This window comes from Hylobates moloch, unplaced genomic scaffold (genome assembly GCF_009828535.3).
Source record: "Hylobates moloch isolate HMO894 unplaced genomic scaffold, HMol_V3 SCAFFOLD_14, whole genome shotgun sequence".
Classification (NCBI taxonomy): Eukaryota; Metazoa; Chordata; class Mammalia; order Primates; family Hylobatidae; genus Hylobates; species Hylobates moloch.
The window spans coordinates 73623886-73648423 of record NW_026652289.1 but is presented as its reverse complement, the minus strand read 5'-3'; the positions used below and the strand labels follow the sequence as shown (position 1 = coordinate 73648423).

Sequence of the window (24538 nt, the reverse complement as noted above, 5' to 3'; positions counted from 1 at the left end):
CTCGCTCTGTCACCCAGGCTGGAGTGCGGTGGCACGATCTCGGCTCACTGCAAGCTCCGCCTCCCGGGTTCACGCCATTCTCCTGCCTGAGCCTCTCCGAGTAGCCGGGACTACAGGCGCCCGCCACCACGCCCGGCCAATTTTTTGCATTTTTAGTAGAGACGGGGTTTCACCGTGGTCTCGATCTCCTGACCTCGTGATCCGCCCACCTCGGCCTCCCAAAGTGCTGGGATTACAAGCGTGAGCCACCGCGCCCGGCCAAGAATAATTTTTAATGACAAATTATATGCAACATACTACACCATTATTTCAAGCAAACCAATGTGTTATGAAACCATTACTGAGGATTTTTTATATAGTACATGTTGTAAAATGCCTTTTTAAAAGTTTGCTTTTGTTCTGATCTCTTACATTTTGCTTTCATTATAGTTTTCAATTATAGAACATAACCATGAAAGGAAACACGCAAATGATCAGACAGTCATTTTTTCAGATGAAAACCAGATGGACCTGACATCAAGTCACACTGTAATGATTACCAAAGAAGGCCTTTTAGATAATCCCAAAAGTGAAAAGTCCACCAAGATAGATACCACATCATTTCTAGCTAATTTAAAGCTTCACACTGAGGACTCAAGAATGAAAAAAGAAGTAAATTTTTCCATGGATCAAAACACTTCTTCAGAAAATAAAATAAATTTCAATGACTTCATAAAAAGATTGAAAACAGGAAAATGTAATGCTTTTCCTGATGGGCCTGATAAAGAAAATTTTGAGATACCTATTTATTCCAATGAACCAAATAGTGCCTCTTCTACACATCAAATGCATGTATCTCTTAATGAAGATGAGAATAACAGTAATATTACTAGGATCTTTAGAGAAAAAGATGATGGGATGAATTTCACCCAGTGTCATACAGCCAGTATTCAGACATTGATTCCCACATCCAGTGAGACCAACTCACGGGAATCTAAAGGTAATGATATTACAATTTATGGCAATGACTTTATGGACTTGACATTTAACCACAGTATGCGGATTTTACCTGCAACAGGTAATTTTTCTGAAATAGAAAATCAAACTCAGAATACCATCGATGTAACAACAGGTTATGGAACTAAAGCTTCAGGAAATAAAACAATTTTTAAGAGTAAACAAAATGCTGCTTTTCAAGACTCTTCCATAAACTCTGCAGACAAAATACATATTACCGGAAGTCATATTATGGGGGCAGAAACTCACATAGTCTCACAGACTTGTAATCAAGATTCCAGAATATTAGCCATGACCCCAGAATCTATATGTTCTAATCCAGCTATTCAAGGTTATAAGACTGTTTTCTATTCTAGTTGTAATGATGCCATGGAAATGACCAAATGTCTCTCAGGTATGAGAGAGGAGAAAAATTTGCTAAAGCATGACAGTAATTATTCTAAAATGTATTGCAATCCAGATGCTATGTCTTGTCTCACAGAGAAAATTATTTATTCCGGAGAGGAGAACATGGACATTACCAAGAGTCATACAGTTGCAATAAATAATCAGATTTTTAAACAAGATCAATCAAATGTGCAAATAGCAGCTGCACCAACACCTGAAAAAGAAATGATGCTCCAAAACCGTATGACCACATCAGAAGATGGGAAAATGAATGTAAATTGTAACTCAGTTCCTCATGTATCTAAGGAAAGAATACAGCAAAGCCTATCAAATCCTTTGTCTATTTCACTGACTGATAGAAAGACTGAACTCTTATCAGGTGAAAATATGGATTTGACTGAAAGTCACACAAGTAACTTAGGAAGTCAGGTTCCTCTTGCAACTTATAATCTAGCACCGGAGAATACCAGTGAATCTCACTCTCAGAGCAAAAGCTCTTTAGATGAATGTGAAGAAATTACCAAAAGTCATAATGAACCATTTCAACGATCAGACATAATAGCCAAAAACAGCTTAACCGACACCTGGAACAAAGACAAAGATCGGGTTTTGAAGATTTTGCCCTACCTTGATAAAGATTCTCCTCAGTCAGCTGATTGTAATCAGGAGATAGCAACAAGCCATAATATAGTCTGTGGTGGAGTTCTTGATAAACAAATAGCTAATAGAAATACAGTTTCATGGGAACAATCTTTGTTTTCTACCACAAAGCCATTATTTTCATCAGGGCAGTTCTCTATGAAAAATCATGATACTGCTATAAGTAGTCATACAGTGAAATCTGTACTAGGCCAGAATTCTAAACTGGCTGAGCCACTGAGGAAAAGTTTAAGCAATCCCACACCTGACTATTGCCATGACAAGATGATTATATGTTCAGAGGAAGAGCAAAATATGGATCTAACAAAGAGCCACACTGTTGTCATTGGATTTGATCCTTCTGAACTACAAGAACTTGGTAAAACTAATTTAGAACACACTACTGGCCAGCTAACAACAATGAGCAGACAGATAGCTGTAAAGGTTGAAAAATGTGGTAAAAGTCCCACAGAAAAAAGTGGAGTACTTAAATCTAACTGTATTATGGATGTGTTAGAGGACAAAAGTATACAGAAACCTAAATTTCCAAAGGAAAAGCAAAACGTCAAAATTTGGGGAAGGAAAAGTGTTGGTGGACCAAAAATTGATAAGACTATTGTATTTTCAGAAGATGATAAGAATGATATGGATATCACTCAGAGTTATACAATAGAAATAAGCCATCGACCTTTATTAGAGAAACATGATTGTCATTTGGTGCCATTGGCAGGAACTTCTGAAACTATTTTATATACATGTGGGCAGGATGACATGGAGATCACTAGAAGTCACACAACTGCCTTAAAATGTAAAACTGTCTCACCAGATGAAATAACTACTAGGCCTATGGACAAAACTGTAGTGTTTGTAGATAATCATGTTGAACTAGAAATGACAAAGTCCCATACTGTTTTCATTGACTACCAAGAAAAGGAAAGAACTGACAGACCTAACTTTGAACTATCCCAAAGGAAAAGCCTAGGAACACCAACAGTGATATGTACTCCTACTGAGGAGAGTGTTTGCTTTCCAGAAAATGGTGAAAGTGACCGTCTAGTAGCAAATGACAGCCAACTAACTCCTCTGGAGGAATGGTCTAATAATAGGGGCCCTGTAGCGGTAGCTGATAACATGGAATTGTCTAAATCAGCCACTTGCAAAAACATCAAAGATGTACAAAATCCTGGATTTCTGAATGAACCTCTATCAGACAAAAGTCAGAGAAGAAAAAGCCTTAAGCTAAAAAATGACAAGACCATTGTATTTTCAGAGAATGATAAAAATGATATGGATATTACCCAGAGTTGTATGGTGGAAATAGATAACGAAAGTGTCCTGGAGGATAAAGAGGACTTCCATTTGGCAGGGGCTTCTAAAACTATTTTGTATTCATGTGGGCAGGATGACATGGAGATCACTAGGAGTCACACAACTGCCTTAGAATGTAAAACTTTCCTGCCGAATGAAATAGCTATTAGGCCCATGGACAAAACCGTATTGTTCACAGATAATTACAGTGATCTGGAAGTCACCAATTCCCATACTGTTTTCATTGACTGTCAAGCCACAGAGAAAATACTTGAAGAGAACCCTAAATTTGGAATAGGAAAAGGAAAAAACTTGGGTGTTTCCTTTCCTAAGGATAATAGCTGTGCTCAAGAAAGCGCTGAAAAACAAGCACTGGCTGTAGGAAACAAAATTGTTCTTCACACTGAGCAAAAGCAACAACTCTTTGCTTCTACTAGTAGAACTACTAACGAAATCATCAAATTTCATAGTGCTGCTATGGATGAAAAGGTCATAGGGAAAGTTGTAGACCAGGCCTGTACATTGGAAAAAGCCCAAGTTGAAAGCTGTCAGTTAAATAATAGAGATAGAAAAAATGTGGACTTTACAAGCAGTCATGCAACTGCTGTTTGTGGATCCAGTGATAATTATTCCAAATGTTTACCAAATGTTATTTCCTGTACTGATAATTTGGAGGGTAGTGGCTTGCCCTTATGTGATAAAGATGAGGAAAAAGCCAGTTATTGCCCAGTGCAAAATGATCTTGCTTATGTAAATGATTTTGCCAGTGAATATTACTTGGAATCTGAGGGACAGCCTCTCTCTGCTCCTTGTCCTTTGTTAGAGAAGGAAGAAGTTATTCAAACCAGTACCAAAGGACAGTTAGACTGTGTCATAACACTGCACAAAGATCAAGATCTGATTAAGGATCCACGAAATCTATTGGCTAATCAAACTTTAGTATATAGTCAAGATCTGGGGGAGATGACTAAACTTAATTCAAAGCGAGTATCTTTTAAGCTTCCAAAGGATCAAATGAAAGTCTGTGTTGATGATATTTGTGTTATTTCTCAGCCTCATTTCTCAACTGACCAACCTCCATTACCTAAGAAAGGACAGAGTAGTATCAATAAAGATGTAGTAATACTGTCTAAAGCTGGAAATAATAGTTTAAATATTATAGAAAATTCCTCTGCACCCATATGTGAAAACAAGCCCAAAATACTCAATGATGAGGAGTGGTTTGCTGCAGCCTGTGAAAAAGAACTGAAGGAAAATATTCAAACAACTAACTATAATACAGCTCTAGATTTCCACAGTAACTCAGACTTAACTAAGCAAGTCATTCAAACTCATGTCAATGCTGGAGAAGCACCAGATCCTGTAATTACATCTAATGTTCCGTGTTTTCATAGTATCAAACCAAATCTGAATAATTTGAATGGAAAAATTGAAGAGTTCTTAGCTTTTCAAACTGTTCATATGCCACCCCTTCCAGAGCAATTACTTGAATTAGGAAATAAGGCACACAATGATATGAGTATAGTGCAAGCTACAGAAATACATAATATTAACATAATCTCCGGCAATGCTAAAGATAGTAGAGATGAAGAAAATAAAAAGTCTCATAATGGATCTGAAACCACCTCTCTACCGTCAAAGACAGTTTTTAAAGATAAAGTAAGGAGATGTTCTTTGGGAATCTTTTTGCCTAGATTGCCAAACAAGAGAAATTGTAGTGTCACTGGTATTGATGACCTGGAACAGATTCCAGCAGACACAACTGATATAAATCACTTAGAAACTCAGCCAGTCTCTAGCAAAGATTCAGGCATCGGATCTGTTGCAGCTAAACTGAACGTAAGTCCTTCTCAATATATAAATGAGGAAAATCTTCCTGTATATCCTGATGAGATCAATTCTTCAGACTCTATTAACATAGAAGCTGAGGAAAAGGCTTTGATTGAGACATACCAAAAAGAGATTTCACCATATGAAAATAAAATGGAAAAAACTTGCAATAGCCAAAAAAGAACGTGGGTACAAGAAGAAGAAGATATTCATAAGGAGAAAAAAATCAGAAAAAATGAGATTAAATTTAGTGATTCAACACAAGATCGGGAGGTGAGCTCTGTCTTGAACCAAGGAATGTTCTTGAATTTTGGGTTTTGTTTTGTTTTTTTAAATTGTGGGTATTCTCAAATTTTAATCTTAGTCTCGGGTAGGCAGAAAATGATTATTTCCACTTACAGGGCTGGAGAAATATTCTTACGTAGAACCTTCAGGAATTAATTGACTAACAGCTAGACTTCAAAGCAATTTAAAGTGACAAATAGTCACAAAAAAATTAAATGGAAAATTGTACAAAAAGTAGCCAAAGTTAAAATTGTATAATTTCAAAAATTTCAAAAGGTAAATACTGTCACCTTTAGTGATTTGTCAATTTGGCTTTATATAAGAATCTCTAGGGAGGTTATATATAGCTTGAAAGGTCATCTTCAGTGTTGTTATATTTGGGGAGTAAAAAGCTTTTTATTTTGCCAACTGCATGAAGTAAAGCTTGACTGAATTTCCTTGGCTGACAAGGATATGTAGAAGTTGAGAGTCCATTTTCTTTATTATTTAATTTTGTTTCTATTTTATTTTATTTTTGAGACAGAGTCTTGCTCTGTTGCCCAGGCTGGAGTGCAGTGGTGTGATCTCAGCTCACTGCAACCTCTGCCTTCTGGGTTCAAGTGATTCTCCTGCCTCAGCCTTCTGAGTAGCTGGGATTGCAGGTGCCTAGCACCACACCCAGCTAATTTCTTTTTTTTTTTTTTTGTATTTTTAGTAGAGATGGGGTTTCCCCACGTTGGCCAGGCTGGTCTCGAACTCCTGGTCTCAGCTGATCCACCCACCTTGGCCTGCCAAAGTCCTGATATTACAGGAGTGAGCCAGCACGTCCAGCCTGCATTCTATTTTCGATAAATATATAGATTATCTGCTATGTCTTAGGCACTGTTTTATGTGGTGGGAATGCAGGCAAAAATCTGCTCTCATGGAGCTTACATAATAGCATTTATTCATTTATTTGTTTTTGAGACAGACCCTCGCTCTGTCGCCCAGGCTGGAGTGCAGTGGCGCGATCTCGGCTCACTGCAACGTCCATTTCCCTGGTTCAAGTGATTCTCATGTCTCAGCCTCCCGAGTAGATGGGAGTACGGGTACACACCACAATGCCCTGCTAATTTTTGTATTTTTAGTAGAGACAAGGTTTCACCACATTGGCCAGGCTGGTCTCAAATTCCTGGCCTCAAGTGACCCACCCACCTCGACCTCCTAGAGTGCTGAGATTACAGGCATAAGCCACCATGGCCCATAATGGCGTTTGTTTGTTTGTTTGTGTGTTTGTTTATTTATGTTTTGTTTTGAGATTAAGTCTTGCTCTGTTGCCCAGGCTGGAGCACAGTGGCGTGATCTCGGCTCACTGCAACCTCTGCCTCCCAGGTTCAAGCGATTCTCCTGCCTTGGCCTCCTGAGTAGCTGGGATTACAGTCATGTGCCACCACACCCAGCTAATTTTTGTATTTTCAGTAGAGTCAGGGTTTCACAATGTTGGCCAGGCTGGTCTTAAACTCCTGATCTCAAGTGATCCACCTTCCTTAGCCTCCCAAAATGTTGGGGTTACAGGCGTGAGCCACTGCGCCCAGCCCCCTTAATAGCATTTACATAAAAGAATATACTGTTTTCAGCCAGGCGCGGTAGCTCACGCCTATAATCCCAGCACTTTGGGAGGCCAAGGCAGGTTGATCACGAGATCAGGAGATCGAGACCATCCTGGCTAACATGGTGAAACCCCGTATCTACTAAAAATACAAAAAATTAGCCAGGCATGGTGGCGGGCACCTGTAGTTTCAGCTACTCGGGAGGCTGAGGCAGGAGAATGGCGTGAACCCAGGAAGTGGAGCTTGTAGTGAGCCGAGATCGCGCCAGTGCACTCCAGCCTGGGCGACAGAGTGAGACTCTGCCTCAAAAAAAAAATCTTATCAAAAAGCATGTAAGAAGATAGATGAAGATGGCATTTAAAGCTGTGAAGTCAAATGGTTAAAATAGTAAAAGCAGGACCACATAACTTACTCAGCTAAAGAAGTCTTGGTCAGCTGGGGAGGAAAGTAGAAAAGCCTGGAAATAAGTTTATTGTCTGGACTCTAGCCAGGGCCACCACATACAGCCAATATTCTAGTCTGATTTTCTGCAGTGTGGTTGCCTTGCTGTTGGTGGCTAGTAGTTGAATAATTGGATAGGTGAACATTTGGTAGCTTACAGGATCTGATTATAACTTAGATACATAATGAGAAATAATTTGCATACACAGTATAATTCATAGAGTTATTTTCAATAAAATTACTTTTAACTCTAATTAAAGGCTTAAGATGTTTGTTACTTATTCTAATTCCTAAGATATTTCATATGAATTATAGATAAATTGTATGTTAGAAGTAGTATTTCTGTTAGTGTTTGTCATAAGTATACAGTGTATATTTTATTCTGATGATATTCCTTCATTGACAATTTCAGATTTTTGATCACCATACTGAAGAGGATGTAGATAAAAGTACTAACAGTGTATTGATAAAAAACCTGAGCAGGACCCCATCTAGTTGCAGCAGCTCTCTGGATTCAATCAAGGCTGATGGGACCTCTCTGGACTTCAGCAGTAAGAGCTTCATGAAGGCTAAATAATAGCAGCCATCTGCTTACTTAACTAATAATAAGTAGTTTTCAGTTCAGGAAATATTTGAATGTTGTATATGCCTTTTTGGGGTTATAAAAAGTTGATCAGTAAAATAATATTTAGTTTACTTTTAATTCTTAGTTATTGTAATGCACTGAGAAGTGACATACTACAGAGAAATAGAGTGATTTCCTTCATGGGCTTATAATTAGTGGAGAAACACTGGAGCCTTAAAACTATAATATACTTTGCCCTGCTACATGACTGTCTTCCCAGAAAGATCCCAGTGGGTGGCTTCAGGATCAGAAACAATCTGAATGATAACCACAATTAAGTTCACAGTTTAGTTTTGACATGTTCATCACCAGAATTTGCTTTACTTCTAGCTTACCGCAGTAGTCAAATGGAATCACAGTTTCTCAGAGATACTATTTGTGAAGAGAGCTTGAGGGAGGTATGTTAAAATTCTTTTCCTTTTTTTTATTTATAAAGAAAAGAGGTTTAGGCCGGGCGCGGTGGCTCACGCTTGTAATCCCAGCACTTTGGGAGGCCGAGGCGGGCGGATCACAAGGTCAGGAGATCGAGACCATGGTGAAACCCCGTCTCTACTAAAAATACAAAAAAAAATTAGCCGGGCGTGGTGGCGGGCGCCTGTAGTCCCAGCTACTCCGAGAGGCTGAGGCAGGAGAATGGCGTGAACTCGGGAGGCGGAGCTTGCAGTGAGCCGAGATCGTGCCACTGCACTCCAGCCTGGGCGACAGAGCGAGACTCCGTCTCAAAAAAAAAAAAAAAAAAAAAAAAAAAGAAAAGAGGTTTAAACGTCTCATTTCTAATACATGTAATATTCTTTGTTTAAAAATTTTTAATTATGAAATATTTCAAATATACAGAAGACTACTTTTCTTTGTTAAAGATCCAACATAACAATTAATTAAATGGAGTAGAAGTCACGATTAAAAGGTATTTGTTTTGGCCAGGCATGGTGGTTCATGCCTGTTATCCCAGCAACGTGGAGCCTGAGACAAGAGAATCACTTGAGCCTAGGAGTTCAAGGCTGCAGTGAGCCGTGATCACACAACTGTACCGCAGACTGGGTGACAGAGCAAGGCCTTGTCTCAAAAAAAGAGAAATAATGATGTATGTTTTGGGTTTTGGGATTTTTAAAACTCTATTTGTTATTCAATAACCTTAAGAAATGATCTTAGATAAAATCTGCTCATTTATAGCCTGCAGATGTCTGGATAATATTTCCATAAATGTATACAAGATACCTTAAGCTTTTAGAAACAAATGAGGTGGTTATATCAAAGTGAGATCACATTGAATGGTCATGCAAACTTTTTTTCTTTTCTCAGAAACTCCAAGATGGGAGAATAACAATAAGGGAGTTCTTTATACTTCTCCAGGTCCACATCTTGATACAGAAACCCCGACAGAGCAATCTCCCAGGCAATGTAAGTGCAGTTTCTTGGCAAACTGGTTATTTCAGTTAAAATATATTGCACTTTTTACTAAACTGCATCAAAGCAAACATTTATTTAAAAGCACAAAAAGAATGGAAGAGAGCAAATTTTCCTATAGAGAGTTTTCTTTTCTTTTTTTTTTTTTTTTGAGACAGTCTCCCTCTGTTGCCCAGGCTGGAGTGCAGTGGCGCGATCTCGGCTCACTGCAACCTCTGCCTCCTGGGTTCAAGTGACTCTTGCCTCAGCCTCCTGAGTAGCTGGGACTACAGGCGCGTGCCACCAGACCCAGCTAATTTTTGTATTTTTGTAGAGACAGGGTTTCACCATATTGGCCAGACTGGTCTTGAACTCCTGACCTCGTGACCTGCCCGCCTCAGCCTCCCAAAGTGCTGGGTTTACAAGCGTGAGCCACCACGCCCAGCCTTGAGTTTTCTTATAGTAGAGAGATTTGTGGTTAGCATAAACAAAAAACAAAGATTTTCACATGGATTTTTTTAATCATGGATTTTGATAAGATAAAATTTGAATTTTCCCTTCATTCCTTGCCATCTATTTTTTTGATACATTTTCCTGGTTACAAAGCTAACGTGCTTTTTCCTCCATTATAAAAATCTAAGGGTAGCAGAGGTTTTTAATGAACAGTTTTAAAATCAAAAATATATAAACTGGATACAGTGGCAGGTGCCTGTAATCACAGCTACTCAAGAGGCTGAGGTGGAAGAATCACTTCAACCCAAGAGTTTGAGGCCAGCCTGGGCAACATATCAGTATCCTGTCTCAAAAAATTTAAGATCGTAGAATATTTGAATAATACAATCAATGAACTCAATTGAAAAGATTAATAGAAAAACTTATATTCCTTACATAGGAATATTTTTTCTCTTAAGTCTATCAAACATTTCCAAAAGTTAGTTACACTCTTGGCCACAAAGAAAACATTAATACATTTTTAAAAAGGGAGGTTTTATAGAGACTACATCATCTAATCTTGATCCAATACAGTTAGAACTAATAAAAGAACCAAAACATTCTGAGATTCTCAGAAATTAAGAAACACAGTATCTTGTAGATGAAGCATCCCCAACCCCTGGGGTTAGGAACTGGGCCACACAGCAGGAGGTGAATGGTGGTGGAGTGAGCAAAGCTTCATCTGTATTTACAGCCGCTTCCCATTGCTTGCATTACCAACTGAGCTCTGCCTCCTTTCAGATCAGCAGTGGCATTACATTCTCACAGAAGCAGGAACCCTATTGTGAAATGCACACACGAAGGATCTAGGTTATGCACCCCTCATGAGAATCTAATGCATGATGATCTGTCAGTGCCTCCCATCACCCCCAGATGGGACCGTCTAGTTGCAAGAAAATAATCTTAGGGCTCCCACAGATTCTATATTATGATGAGTTGTATAATTATTTCATTATATATTACAATGTAGTAATAATAGAAATAAAGTTCAGACTGGGTGTGGTGGCTCACACCTGTAATCCCAGCACTTTGGGAGGCCCAGGCAGACAGATCACCTGAGCTTAGGAGTTCAAGGCCAGTCTGGCCAACATGGCGAAACCCGTCTCTAAAACAATACAAAAATTAGCTGGGCATGGTGGCACACACCTGTAGTCCCAGCTACTCAGGAGGCTGAGGTGGGAGGATGGCTTGAGCCCAGGAAGTGAAGGTTGCATTAAGCCAAGATTGCACCACTGCACTCCAGCCTAGGCAACAGAGCCGGACCTTGTCTCAAAAAAAAAAAAAAAACAAGGAAGTTCACAATAAATGTAGTGTGCTTGAATGAATCATCCTGAGACTGTCCCCTCTTCCTGGTACTTGGAGGAATTGTCTTCCATGAAACTGGTCCCTGGTGCCAAAAAGGTTGGAGACTGCTGTTGTAGACAACATAGTTGGGTAAAAAAAAACAGGAAACGCTTCTAGATAACTCCTATATCAAAGAAGTCGAAACTATTTCTTAGTAAAGGAGAATATTTAATGGCTAAACTGTGGGACATACAGCAAAAGCTATACTTAGCAGGAATTAAAAGCCTTAGATATCTTTGTTGTCGTGGAGTCTAAAACTAAAGAAATTTTTATTTATTTATGTTTTATTTTTAGAGACGAGATCTTGCTATGTTGCCCAGGCTGGTCTTGAGCTCCTGGGCTTAAGCAGTCCACCCACCTTGGCCTCCTAAAATGCTAGGATTACGGGCATGAGCCACCACGCCCAGCCAAGATATTAATACTCATAATATCCACAAAAAAGATAGGAAGATAGAATTAATATAGGTAAAAAGTGGAGCTAATGAAATAGAAAACAAAAGTTGGTGGAAAGGATAAATCCAGGCCAGGCATGGTGGCTCATACCTGTAATTTCAGCACTTTGAGAGACCAAGGCGAGAGGAATGCTTGAGCTCAGGAGTTTGAGACCAGCCTCAGGAAAATAGGGAGACCCTGTTTCTACAGAAAATTTTGAAATTAGCCAAGTGTAGTGGCCTGTGCCTGTGGTCCCAACTACTCAGGAGGCTGTCATGGGAGGATCTCTTGAGCCCAGGGGTTCAAGGCTGCAGTGAGCCATGATTGTACCACTGCCCTCCAGCCTGGTCAACAGAACAAGACCCCATCTCAAAAAAAATAAAAAATAAAAAATAAATCCAAAAGCTATACTTTGAAAAGACGATAAAATAAGAAAACTCCTGAAGAGTCTAATTAAGAAGAAAAAGCAGCTGTGCACAGTGGCTAGTGTCTGTAATCCTAGCTACATGGGAGGCTGAGGAGGGAAGATCACTTGAAACCAAGAGTTCAAGACCAGCCTGGGCAACATAGCAAGACCCTCCTCACCACATCTTTTAATTAAATAAGTGAATGAAGAAAGAGAAAGCTAAAATATAGGAGATTAAGAAAGAAAACATACTCATAGATTAAAAGAGACTAAAATAATTTTTTGCTGGGTGCCATGGCTCACATCTGTAATCCCAACACTTTGGGAAGCAGAGGTGGGAGGATTGCTTGACTCTGGGAATTTGAGACCAGACCGGGCAACAGGTAAAATCCTGTACAAAATAAAATAATTAGCCAGGCCTGGTGGCATGTGCCTGTAGTCCCAGCTACTCGGGAGGCTGAAGTGGGAGGATGACTTGAGCCCAGCAGGCAGAACTTGCAAGGAGCCAAGATTGTACCACTGCACTCCAGCCTTGGAAATAGAGCCGGACCCTGTCTCAGAAAAAAAAAAAAAAAACCAAAGAAGAAAATGAAAAGGCAACCCACAGAATGTGAGAAAACAGTTGAAATCGTACATCTGATAAGCTTTATCCAAAATATATAAAGAACTCCTACAACTCAATGATAAAAATAGAATCCAATTTAGGCCTGGCTTGGTAGCTCATGCCTGTAATCTTAGCACTTTGAGGGGCCTAGACTAGAGGTTTGCTTGAGCTCAGGAGTTTGAGACCAGACTGGGCAACATAGTGAGACCCCATCTCTATTTAAATAAATAAAACACAGTGAGACTCTGTCTCTATTTAAATAAATAAATAAAATACAACCCAATTTAAAAATGATCAAAGGATCTGAAAAGATATTTTTCCAAAGAACAGTCATGTGCTGCATAAGGACGTTTTGGTTAACAATGGACCACATATACACAGGGGGTCCCATAAGATTTTTATGGAGGCCAGGCATGGTGGCTCACACCTATAATTCCAGCGCTTTGGGAGGCCAAGGCGAGTGGGTCATTTGAGGCCAGGAGTTTGAGACCAGCCAGGCCAACATGGCGAAACCGCATCTCTACAAAAATTAGCCAGGCATGATGGTGCGTGCCTGGAGTCCCAGCTACTGAATCGCTTGAACCCAGGAGGTGGAGGCTGCAGTGAGCCAAGTTCGCACCACTGCACTCCAGCCTGGGCGACAGAGCAAAACTCTGTCTCAAAAAAAAAAAAAAAAATTATAATGGAGCTGGAAAATTCCTATTGCCTAGTGACATTGTAATGTTGTAGCACAACACATGACTCATGTTTGTGATGATGCTAATGTAAACAAACCTGCGCTGCCATTCCTGTTAAGGGGTAGTACATATAATTATGTACAGTAACGTAATACTTGATAATGATAACAGACCGTTAGGTTGCTGTTTTATGTATTTACTATACTATACTCTTTATTATTTTATTTTTTTGAACCAGAATCTCGCTTTCTCACCCAGGCCAGAGTGCAGTGACCTTGGCTCACTGCAGCCTCAACCTCCTGTGCTCAAGCGATTCTCTTGCCTCAGCCTCCCAAGTAGCTAGGATTATATTCACAAGCCACCACACCTGGCTAATTTTTAAATATTTCGTAGAGATGGGGTCTCGCTATGTTGACCAGGCTGGTCTCAAATTCCTGGCCTCAAGCATCCTATTTTGCCTCTCAAAGTGCTGGGATTGCAGGTGCAAGCCACCATGCCCGGCCCTTATTGTTATTTTAGAGTATACTCCAACTTATAAATAAAACAAGTTAACTGTAAAACAGCCTCAGGCAAGTCCTTCAGTAGTTATTCCAAAAGAAGGCATTGTTATCATAGGAGATGATAGCTCCATGGGTGTTACTATTTCTCAAGACCTTTCAGTAGGACAAGAAGTGGAGGTGGAAGACAATGATACTAATGATCTTGACCCTGTGTAGGCCTAGGCTAATGTGTGTGTTTGTATCTTAGGTTTTTGTTGTTGTTTGTTTGTCCGTTTGTTTTGAGACGGAGTTTCTCTCTTATTGCGCAGGCTGGAGTACAGTGGCATGATCTCGGCTCACTGCAACCTCCGCCTCCCAGGTTCAAGCGATTCTTCTGCCTCAACCTCCCAAGTACCTGGGATTACAGGCACATGTCACCACACCCGGCCAATTTTTGTATTCTTAGTAAAGACAGGGTTTCACCCTTTTGGCCAGGCTGGTCTTGAACTCTTGACCTCGTGATCCGCCCGCCTCAGCCTCCCAAAGTGCTGGGATTACAGGCATGAGCCACCACGCCTGGTGCGTGAATATACTTTAAAATTCATTTAATTGTATACTTAAATGGATAGATTGCATTGTATGTGAATTACATCTCCATAAAGCTGTTTAGAAACAAATCAATTCCTGGAGAATTATATATTTGAATGGGAAAGGTAAATCAAGGATAGAAATTGGGAAGATGGGCACACCTCTTTTGGGCCTCAGCCTCATTACCATGATAGCTGCCAGTAGAATCTTCTTGCCTCAGCTGTAGATAGGGAGGAGAAAGGAGCTTAGGTGTGCATCCAGGGGCTGATACTCTTTCTACTTTTCTTATAAAGAGAAAGTAGAAAGAGTATCAGGGGACCAAGACCAAACAGAGGAGAGCAGAGGGGAAGGATAGGAACAGGGAGGATGCTGGCAGGGTGAAGGAGGGAGAGGATGCTTTAGGAATTGATCCTTGACAAATTGATGTTATGAATCTTCCCCTTTCCTCTCAGGTCTTGCTGAAGTCAGGAGGGGCAGTGATAGGAAAATATATCCGGGAACAAACCTATCAAAATGGAAAAAGAGTTCAGGGTACTTCAGCAAAGAAGTTGAAAATCCCAAAATAGGAAAAGGCCAAAGAGATGGATTATATGTGGACCATGGAAAATGAGGTTCATGGCTGTGGGCATCTGTTTCAGGATTTTTTTTTTTTTTTGACATGGAGTCTCGCTTTGTCACCCAGGCTGGAGTGCAGTGGTGCGATCTCGGCTCACTGCAACCTCCACCTCCTGGGTTCACACCATTCTCCTGCCTCAGCCTCCCGAGTAGCTGGGACTACAGGCGCCTGCCACCATGCCCGGCTAATTTTTTGTATTTTTTTTTAGTAGAGACAGGGTTTCACCATATTAGCCAGGATGGTCTCGATCTCCTGACCTCATGATCTGCCCACCTCAGCCTCCCAAAGTGCTGGGATTACAGACGTGAACCACCGCACCCAACTGGTTGAGGAATTATTGCAAGTGCTCCTGCTAGGCTTGAAGTTCTCAGGTGCTGATTATGTATAAGTTGGACACTACTTAATCATAGTAAGTCCAGGAGAGGAGGGCGGCTTTACACATGGTGCTGAATTCAAGGTACACCAATTAATCCACCCACTGCATACAGCATAGGCAACTGCATTCAGTATGTGCCTGCTGTGCATGAGCCTAATATTCATTGGCACTTTTATTCCTGGCAGATCTCTAGGAATGTGGTCTTGTGCTTCACTTTATGTGTTATGAAAGTTTATGGTGAAACCTTTTTAAAAAAATTTTAGTATTATAGAAAATTTCAAACATATCAGAAAATAGAGAATAGTTTTATTAACCCCCTGTGTGTCTGTCACCCAACTTCAAAAATTATCAACTCTAGTCTTGGTGCTGTGGCTCATACCTGTAATCCCAGTACTTTGGGAGGCCTAGGCAGGAGGATCACTTGAGGTCAGGAGTTCGAGACCAGCCTGGCCAACATGGTGAAACCCCCCTCTACCAAAAAAATACTAAAATTAGCTGAGAGTGGTGGTGCATGCCTGTAGTCCCAGCTACTCGCGAGGCTGAAGAGGGAGAATCACTTGAACCCGGGAGATGGAGGCTGCATGAGCTGACATCGCGCCACTGCACTCCAGTCTGAGCAACAGAGTGAGACCTTGTCTCAAAATTATCAACTCTTGTTTTTTCTTTACCTAACCCTCCATTTCCCCTCCCCCCCATTATTGTGAAGCAAAGCCCAAGCATCATCAATCAATCTGTAAGTATTTCAATATGTATTGCCTAAAAAGGTGAAGACTCTTATTTTAAAAACATATCCAATATCATAATCATACCATAAAATGGTTATTCAGTCAGTGTTTATATTTCTCTGATCATCTTATGCCTTTTTTTTTTTCCCCAGTTTGTTATCTTGGGATCCAAATGAGATTCAAACATTACCAATTAGTTGAAATCTCTCTCTAGTCTTATAATCTATAAGGTCCTTTTCCATCTCTCTTTTTCTTTTTTTTTGTGTTTAAAAAATTTTTTTAATCTTCATTTTTTTCTTTCTTTCCTTCCTTTTAATGAAGAAACCAGGTTTTTCATGTAGAGTTTACCACAGTCCAGATGTTGCTAATTGTGCATACCCAAATATTTCTCTGCCCTTGTTTTGTTTTGTTTTGTTTTGTTTTGTAAATTAATATAGGCTTGATCAGATTAACAGGGTTTTTTTTTTTTTTTCAAGTTTACTTTATAGTTGTAATTCCATTAGGAAATAGATAACGTCTGGTGATGATGTGTATGCAGCCATTAATTCATTAGGGGTTGTAAAGAAGTGATATACTCCAGGTTGAGCATCCCTAATCCAAAAAATCAAAATCTGAAATGCTCTAAAACCCCAAATTTTTGAGTGCTGACATGACACCACAAATGGAAAATTTCACACCTGACCTTATGTAATGAATGGGTTGCCGTTAAAATGTACTGTGAGTCAGGAATGATGGTGATGCCAGACAGCCACAGATAGTCCACATGGGTGGCTGAGGTAGTGATACCTTTGCTTTATGATGGTTCAATGTATATAAGCTTTGTTTTATGCAGATTACTTAAAATATTGTGTGAAATTACTGTAAGGCTATGAGTATAAGATATATGTGAAACATAAATTAATTTCATGTATAGACAGGTTCCATCCCCAAGATATGTCATTATGTATATGCAAATATTCCAAAAATCTGAAAGGCCAAAATACTTGGCTGGGTGTGGTGGCTCACGCCTGTAATCCCAGCACTTTGGGACGCCAAGGCAGGCAGATTGCCTGAGCTCAGGAGTTCCAGACCAGCCTGGGCAACACGGTGAAACCCTATCTCTACTAAAAATACAAAAAAAATTAACTGGGCCTGGCAGCATGAGCCTGTAGTCCTAGCTACTTTGGAGACTGAGGCAAGAGAATTGCTTGAACCTTGAACCCAGGAGGCGGAGGTTACAGTGAGCCAAGATCACGCCAGTGCACTCCAGCCTGGATGACAGAGCGAGACTCCATCTCAAAAGAAAGAAAGAGAGAGAGAGAGGGAGAGGGAGGGAGGAAGGAAAGGAAGGGAAGGGAGGGAGGGAGGGAGGGAGAGAGGGAAAATATTATCTGGATTCTAGTGTTGTCATATTTATATTTAGAGTTGGGGTCTCACTTCCTCACCATGCCCAGCTAAAGTTTAAAAACTGCTTTAAAGACAAGCTCTTGCTTTGTTTCTCAGGCTGGTCTCAAGTTCCTGGCCTCAAGTGATCCTCCTGCCTCAGCCTCCTGGGATCGTCCTGCCTCAGCCTCCTGGGATTACAGCATGAGCCACTGTGCCCAGTCTGCCATTTCTTTTTTTTTTCTTTCTTCTTTTTTTTTGAGACGGAGTCTTGCTCTGTCACCTAGTCTGGAGTGCAATGGTGCGATCTCGGCTCACTGCAACCTCCGCCTGCCAAGTTCAAGCAATTTTCTCGCCTCAGCCCCCCAAGTAGCTGGGATTACAGGTGCCTGCCACCACGCCCAGCTAAATTTTGTATTTTTTAGTAGAGATGGGGTTTCGCCAGGTGGGCCAGGCTGGTCTTCAGCTCCTGACCTCAGGTGATCCGCCTGCCTTGGCCTCCCAAAGTGTTGAGATTACAGGCGTGAGCCACCGCGCCTGGCTGCCATTTCTTTTTCTTTCTTTCTTTTTTTTTTTTTGCGACAGAGTTTTGCTCTTGTTGCACAGGCTGGAGTGCAATGGCGCTGTCTCTGCTCACCGCAACCTCCGCCTCCTGATTTCAAGTGATTCTCCTGCCTCAGCCTCCCAAGTAGCTGGGATTACAGGCATGCGCCACCACACCCACCTAATTTTGTATTTTTAGTAGAGGCAGGGTTTGTCTATTGTTGGTCAGGCTGGTCACGAACTCCAAAACTCAGGTGATCCGCCCGCCCTGGCCTCCCAAAGTACTGGGATTACAGGCATGAGCCACTGCACCCGGCCTGCCATTTCTTTTTTAACCAGTACATATAGTTTTGATTTTTATGTATAATTCCAGCCTTAAAAATCCTTTTTTTTTTTTTTTTGGCTGGGTGCAGTGGCTCATGCTCATAATCCCAGCACTTTGGGAGGCCAGAGGAAGAGGATCACTTGATCTAGGAGTTTGAGACCAGCCTGGGCAACGTAGCAAAACCCTATACCTAAAAAAAAAATTTTTGGCCAGGCACAATGGCTCATGTCAGTAATCCCAGCACTTTGGGAAGCCGAGGTGGGTAGATCACTTGAGGCCAGGAGTTCGAGACCAGCTTGGCCAACATGGTGAAACCCCACATCTACTAAAAATACAAAAGTAGCTGGGCGTGGTGGCACACACCTGTAATCCCAGCTACTGTGGAGGCTGAGGCAGGAGAATCGCTTGAAGCTGCGAGGTGGAGGTTGCAATGAGCTGAGATCACGCCGCTTCACTCCATACTGGGCAACAAGAGCAAAACTTCATCTCAAAAAAAAAAAAAAAAAAGGAAAAAAAAATTTTTTAATTAGCCAAGCATGGTGGCTGGCATGCACCTGTAGTCCCAGCCAATTGGCAGGCTGAGGTTGGGGGATTACTTGATCCAGGGAGGGTGAGGCTGCAATGAGCCGTGATCACACCATTATACTGCAGCCTAGGCGACAGCAAAAAAAAAAAAAAAAAAGGCTAGCCATAGCTGGAGACAGTGGCTCACATGTGTAATCCCAGGGCTTTGGGAGATTGAGGCAGGAGAATCACTTGAGGCCAGGAATTCGAAACTATCCTGGGCAACATAGCAAGACCCTAACTTTACAAAAAAATTTTAAAATTAGCCAGACGTGGTGACACACCTGTAGTCCTAGCTACTGGAGAGGATGAGGCAGAAAGATCGCTTGAGCCTAGGAGTTGGAGATTCAGTTGTGGGGTTTTGTTTGATTTTTGTAAATAAGGAGCTGACTTGATTTTTTTCTTTTCTTTTCTTCTTTTTTTTTTTTTTTTTTTTTTGAGAGAGTCTTGCTCTGTTGCCCAGGCTGGTGTGCAGTGGCGCAATCTCGGCTCACTGCAACCTACACCTCCCGGGCTCAAGCAATTCTCCTGCTTCAGCTTCTGGAGTAGCTGGGACTACAGGTGTGCGCCACCATGCCCAGCTACTTTTTGAATTTTTAGTAGAGACAGGGTTTCACTGTATTGGCCAGGCTGGTCTCAAATTCCTGACCTCAAGTGATCTGCCTGCCACCTCCCAAAGTGCTAGGATTACAGGTGTGATCCACTGTGCCCGGCCCTGACTTGATTTTTTCAGTACTGCATCAAGGACATCAAAGCCATTGGATTAGTGCTATAAAACATTTTAAAATAACCAAATTTTCACTGCCTTATTTTATAATTGTAGGATATGCCAGAAAAGTTTGAGTTCAGCCTGGGATAGAGTAAGGATTATGGCTAGAGAATGGGAATAGTTACTAGGAAACTGGCTTAAAAAAAAAAATTAAAAAGAGTTCCTGGTAAGTTTGAATTTTTAGGTAATATTTATTTTCTTAATGCATAGCCATTTTCAAACTACTGTCATTCCCATGTGAGTAAGAACAACCACAGTTCCAGTAAACATCTATGGGGAAAGGGACTTAGAAGTCAGAGACTTGAATGCAGATTCCAATTTTTTGCTTAGTAGCATTATGAACTTGAGTATTCAAATTTTTCTTTGTAGAACATTTTAAAATAGGCACTCTGAAATTTGAGTTAATTCTTATGTATGGTTTTGTCTGCAAGATACCAGTTCTCAGGGACTGAATTTTTTTTCCAGTTTACTGTAAACACGCCACCGACTCCAGAAGACCTGATGTTAAGTCAATATGTTTACCGACCCAAGATACAGATTTATAGAGAAGATTGTGAGACTCGTCGCCAAAAGATTGAAGAGTATGAAAGCTTTAATTTTTATGTGTGTTTTTTTGAGGGGGAGGGATCAGTGAATAGTTTGTGTGGTAAGGTTTTGATTAGAATAATGCTGGCATGGGGTAAAATTGATGGCATTAATTGGCAGTATGATGTGGGAGAAAGAGCTTTGGCCTTGTAGTCAGATTGAAGCTCAATCTTGACTTCAACACTAGCTGTGTAACCTTGGGTAAGTCATTTAACCTTCATTTCCAAATCCTTAAAGTGAGGATAATAAAACCTACTCAGCCAATAGATATGAACAATAGAAATGGCATATATAAATTGTTTTCATACCATTCTTAGGAAAAAGTAGGTCCTTAATAAGAATAAACAGTAATTATTAGATTATGATATCATAAGTTGATTGCTAGAGAACATCTTCAAAAGAAAATATGCTTTAGAGATTTATGCAAGTTGAGTAACCTTAATCTGGAAATCGGAAATCTGAAATGCTCCAAAATCCAAAACGTTTTAGCCACCAACATGATGCAAGTGGAAAATTCCACACATAAATACTTAAGTACTTTACACAAACTTTGTTTCATGCACAAAATTGTTTAAAATATTCTGTAAAATTACCCTCAAACTATATGTACAAGGTATATATGAAACATAAATGAATTTCACGTTTAGGCTTGGGTTTCACCGGCAAGGTATCTCGTATATCCGAATAGTCCAAAATCCAAAACACTTCTGGTCCCAAGCATTTCAGATAAGGGATACTCAATCTATATATAGTGCCTGAAATCAGATTGCCTTTGAGTTTATAATTTTACCACATTTACGCTTGTTTACATATATGAAAGAACATGGTTTTACATAGAACATAGCTCATTGCTATGGTATACGTAAATACTGCAGACTGATTTACAAATTAGATATATCTAAATTCCCTTAGGTAAATCAGACTTTAAAACTCAAAATAATGTTTATGTCATACTTATCTGGGACTATCCAACTAAATTTGAACCAATCTAACAGAAAAGAAATAAAATAATCTTTAAGAATTATCTGGGTTTTAGAAGTAGAAGAAAAAGAATATTAAAAAATTTTCAAAAGAATTACGTAGTTTTGGCCGGGCGCAGTGGCTCACGCCTGTAATCCCAGCACTTTGGGAGGCCGAGGCAGGTGGATCACAAGGTCAGGAGATCGAGACCATCCTGGCTAACACGGTGAAACCCCGTCTCTACTAAAAATACAAAAAATCAGCCAGGCGCGGTGGCAGGCGCCTGTAGTCCCACTTACTCAGGAGGCTGAGGCAGGAGAATGGCGTGAACCCGGGAGGTGGAGCTTGCGGTGAGCTGAGATAGCACCACTGCACTCCAGCAGCTTGGGCCAAAGAGCGAGACTCTGTCTCAGAAAAAAAAAAAAAAAAGACGTAGTTTTAAAATCAGAAATTCAAGATATTTCAGATTTTCCTGATTCTGTTCATTTAACAAATATTTATTGAGCACCTACATCTGCCAGGTACTATACTATGCACTGGGGTTCATCACTGAACAAAACTGGCAAATTTTGTATCTTCATGTTGTTGGAAAGAGTTGGCTGTGTCAAGATTTCCCTGAGAATGTTTGTTTGTTTGTTTATTTTAATTGAGACAGAGTCTCGCTCTGTTGCCTAGTGTTGCATCCTGGGTTCAAGTGATTCTCTTGCCTCAGCCTCCCGGGTAACTGGGATTACAGGTGCCCACCAACATGCCAGGCTAATTTTTGTATTTTTAGTAGAGACGGAGTTTCACCATGTTGGCCAGGCTGGTCCTGAACTCCTGACCTCAAGTGATCTACCCACCTCGGCCTCCCAAAGTGCTGGGATTACAGGCGTGAACCACCGCACCAGCTGAGAATGTTTATTTTGAATGAAACAGGATCTTACACTCAATGAGCAGTAGGTTTAGGTGTGCTTTACTGTTTGATTTTGCATCTGTGTGCTTGTATATATCCTCTACAAGAGATATTCTATCTCTGTTAGAAATTTATTTTCTCCATTTATTAACAAAAGACTAATATATATTGAGACTATAATAGCTTTGCTGCTTTTATGGATGCTATTCTAAAAATGTGAAATATGACTTTGAACTGAATTGGAAACTTTTATTTTATTTTTTATTTTTATTTTTGAGACGGAGCCTCACTCTGTCACCCAGGCACGATCTCGGCTCACTGAGAACTCTGCCTCCTGGGTTCACGCCATTCTCTTGCCTCAACCTCTACTACTACAGGCGCCTGCCACCACGCCCGGCTAATTTTTTGTATTTTTAATAGAGACGGGGTTTCACCGTATTATCCAGGATGGTCTCGATCTCCTGACCCCATGATCCACCTGCCTTAGCCTCCCAAAGTCCTGGGATTACAGGCGTGAGCCACCACGCCTGGCCGGGAACTTTTATTAAAATAATATACAAAAAAATTAGCTGGGCGTGGTGGCACACGCCTGTAGTCCCAGCTACTCAGGAGGCTGAGGCAAGAGAATTGCTTGAACCCAGAAGGTGGAGATTGCAATGAGCGAAGATTGCACCACTGCACTCCAGCTGGCAGCCTGGCAACAGGGTGAGACTCCGTCTCAAAAAAATAAAATAATAATAGCTACAACTTTATAGCAGCGATCATTGACAGACCTTAGGATTCTTTATAAGCAAAATGTTTCACATTGGAACGAGTTGGTATGTTGAGATGAGAATTCTGTTAGTGATAGAAGTTTTTTTGATGTATGACATTCTTGAACTGCTATTCTTCAAGTGAATAATCAGGCTTTTCTTGAATGAATTCCCCTCTTACTATGTAGAAAAAAACTAGGAAGAATTAAATTAAGCATGATTGTAGATCTAAGCTGGTTCATTCAAGCTGGCTTCTGAACCCTATGCTTGAAGGGGTGGCCTGCCCCTCCACACCTGTGGGTATTTCTAGTCGGGTGGGACGAGAGACTGAGAAAAGAAATGAGACACAGAGACAAAGTATATAGAAACAACAGTGGGCCCAGGGGACCGGTGCTCAGCATACCAAGGACCTGCACTGGCACCGGTCTCTGAGTTCCCTCAGTTTTTATTGAGTATTATCTTCATTATTTCAGCAAAAAGGAATGTAGTAGGAGGGCAGGGTGATAATAAGGACAAAAACATGTAAGCAATAGAATCTATGTCATAATTAAATTTAAGGGAAGGTACTGTGACTGGACGTACACGTAAGCCAGATTTACGTTTCTCTCCACCCAAACATCTCAGTGGAGTAAAGAATAACAAGGCAGCATTACTGCAAACGTGTCTCACCTCCCACCATCGGGCGGTTTTTCTCCTATCTCAGAATTGAACAAATGTACAGTCGAGTTTTATATGGAGGCATTCAGTTCCCAGGGGCAAGCAGGAGACAGTGGCCTTCCTCTATCTCAACTGCAAGAGGCTTTCCTCTTTTACTAATCCACCTCAGCACAGACTATACGGATGTCGGGCTGGGGGACGGTCAGGTCTTTCTCATCCCACGAGGCCATATTTCAGACTATCACATGGGGAGAAACCTTGGACAATACCCCGCTTTCAAGGGCAGAGGTCCCTGCGGCTTTCCGCAGTGCATTGTGCCCCTGGTTTATTGAGACTACAGAATGGCGATGACTTTTACCAAGTATACTGCTTGTAAACATTTTATTAACAAGGCATGTCCTGCACAGCCCTAGATCCCTTAAACCTTAATTTCATACAACACTTGTTTTTGTGAGCTTCAGTTTGGGTCAAAGTGGCTGGGGCAAAGTGGTTGGGGCAAAGCTACAAATTAACAACATCCCAGCAAAACAATTGTTCAAAGTACAGGTCTTTTTCCAAATGGAGTCTCCTATGTCTTTCCTTTCTACGTAGACACAGTAACAGTGTGATCTCTCTTTCTTTTCCCTACAGTGCTAATTAACTTTTCCGTATCTTAGATTAAAGCTTTCTGCATTGAACCAAGATAAGCTGTTGGCTGATATAAATAAGAACCTGTGGGAAAAAATGAGACACTGCTCTGACGAAGAGGTACTTTTGTCTCATTTTCTAAATGAGAATCAGTAAAGACATTCTGAACGATGTTTATTGTGAAATGAGTAACTGTTACTTGGTCATGGTGATGAGTTATTTAACTTATTTTTTTAGGTGTAATGTGGTACCAAGGTCTTATTTATGCATTTGTTATAAATATATAATTATTATTTAT

The 24538-nt window shown here is 40.6% G+C and overlaps 1 protein-coding gene across 3 annotated transcripts in view; it reads left to right on the top strand.

The window, feature by feature from the left end:
* Nucleotides 1-24538, top strand: part of KNL1 (kinetochore scaffold 1) — a 70639-nt gene that overhangs the window by 28496 nt on the left and 17605 nt on the right. For all 3 annotated transcript variants that reach the window (XM_032175142.2, XM_032175145.2, XM_032175141.2), the window contains 6 exons: nucleotides 430-5433; nucleotides 7867-8005; nucleotides 8410-8477; nucleotides 9379-9477; nucleotides 20230-20345; nucleotides 24270-24360. In XM_032175142.2, coding sequence (XP_032031033.1) covers nucleotides 430-5433; nucleotides 7867-8005; nucleotides 8410-8477; nucleotides 9379-9477; nucleotides 20230-20345; nucleotides 24270-24360 — 5517 coding nt within the window. The remainder of the gene's footprint in view (nucleotides 1-429; nucleotides 5434-7866; nucleotides 8006-8409; nucleotides 8478-9378; nucleotides 9478-20229; nucleotides 20346-24269; nucleotides 24361-24538) is intronic.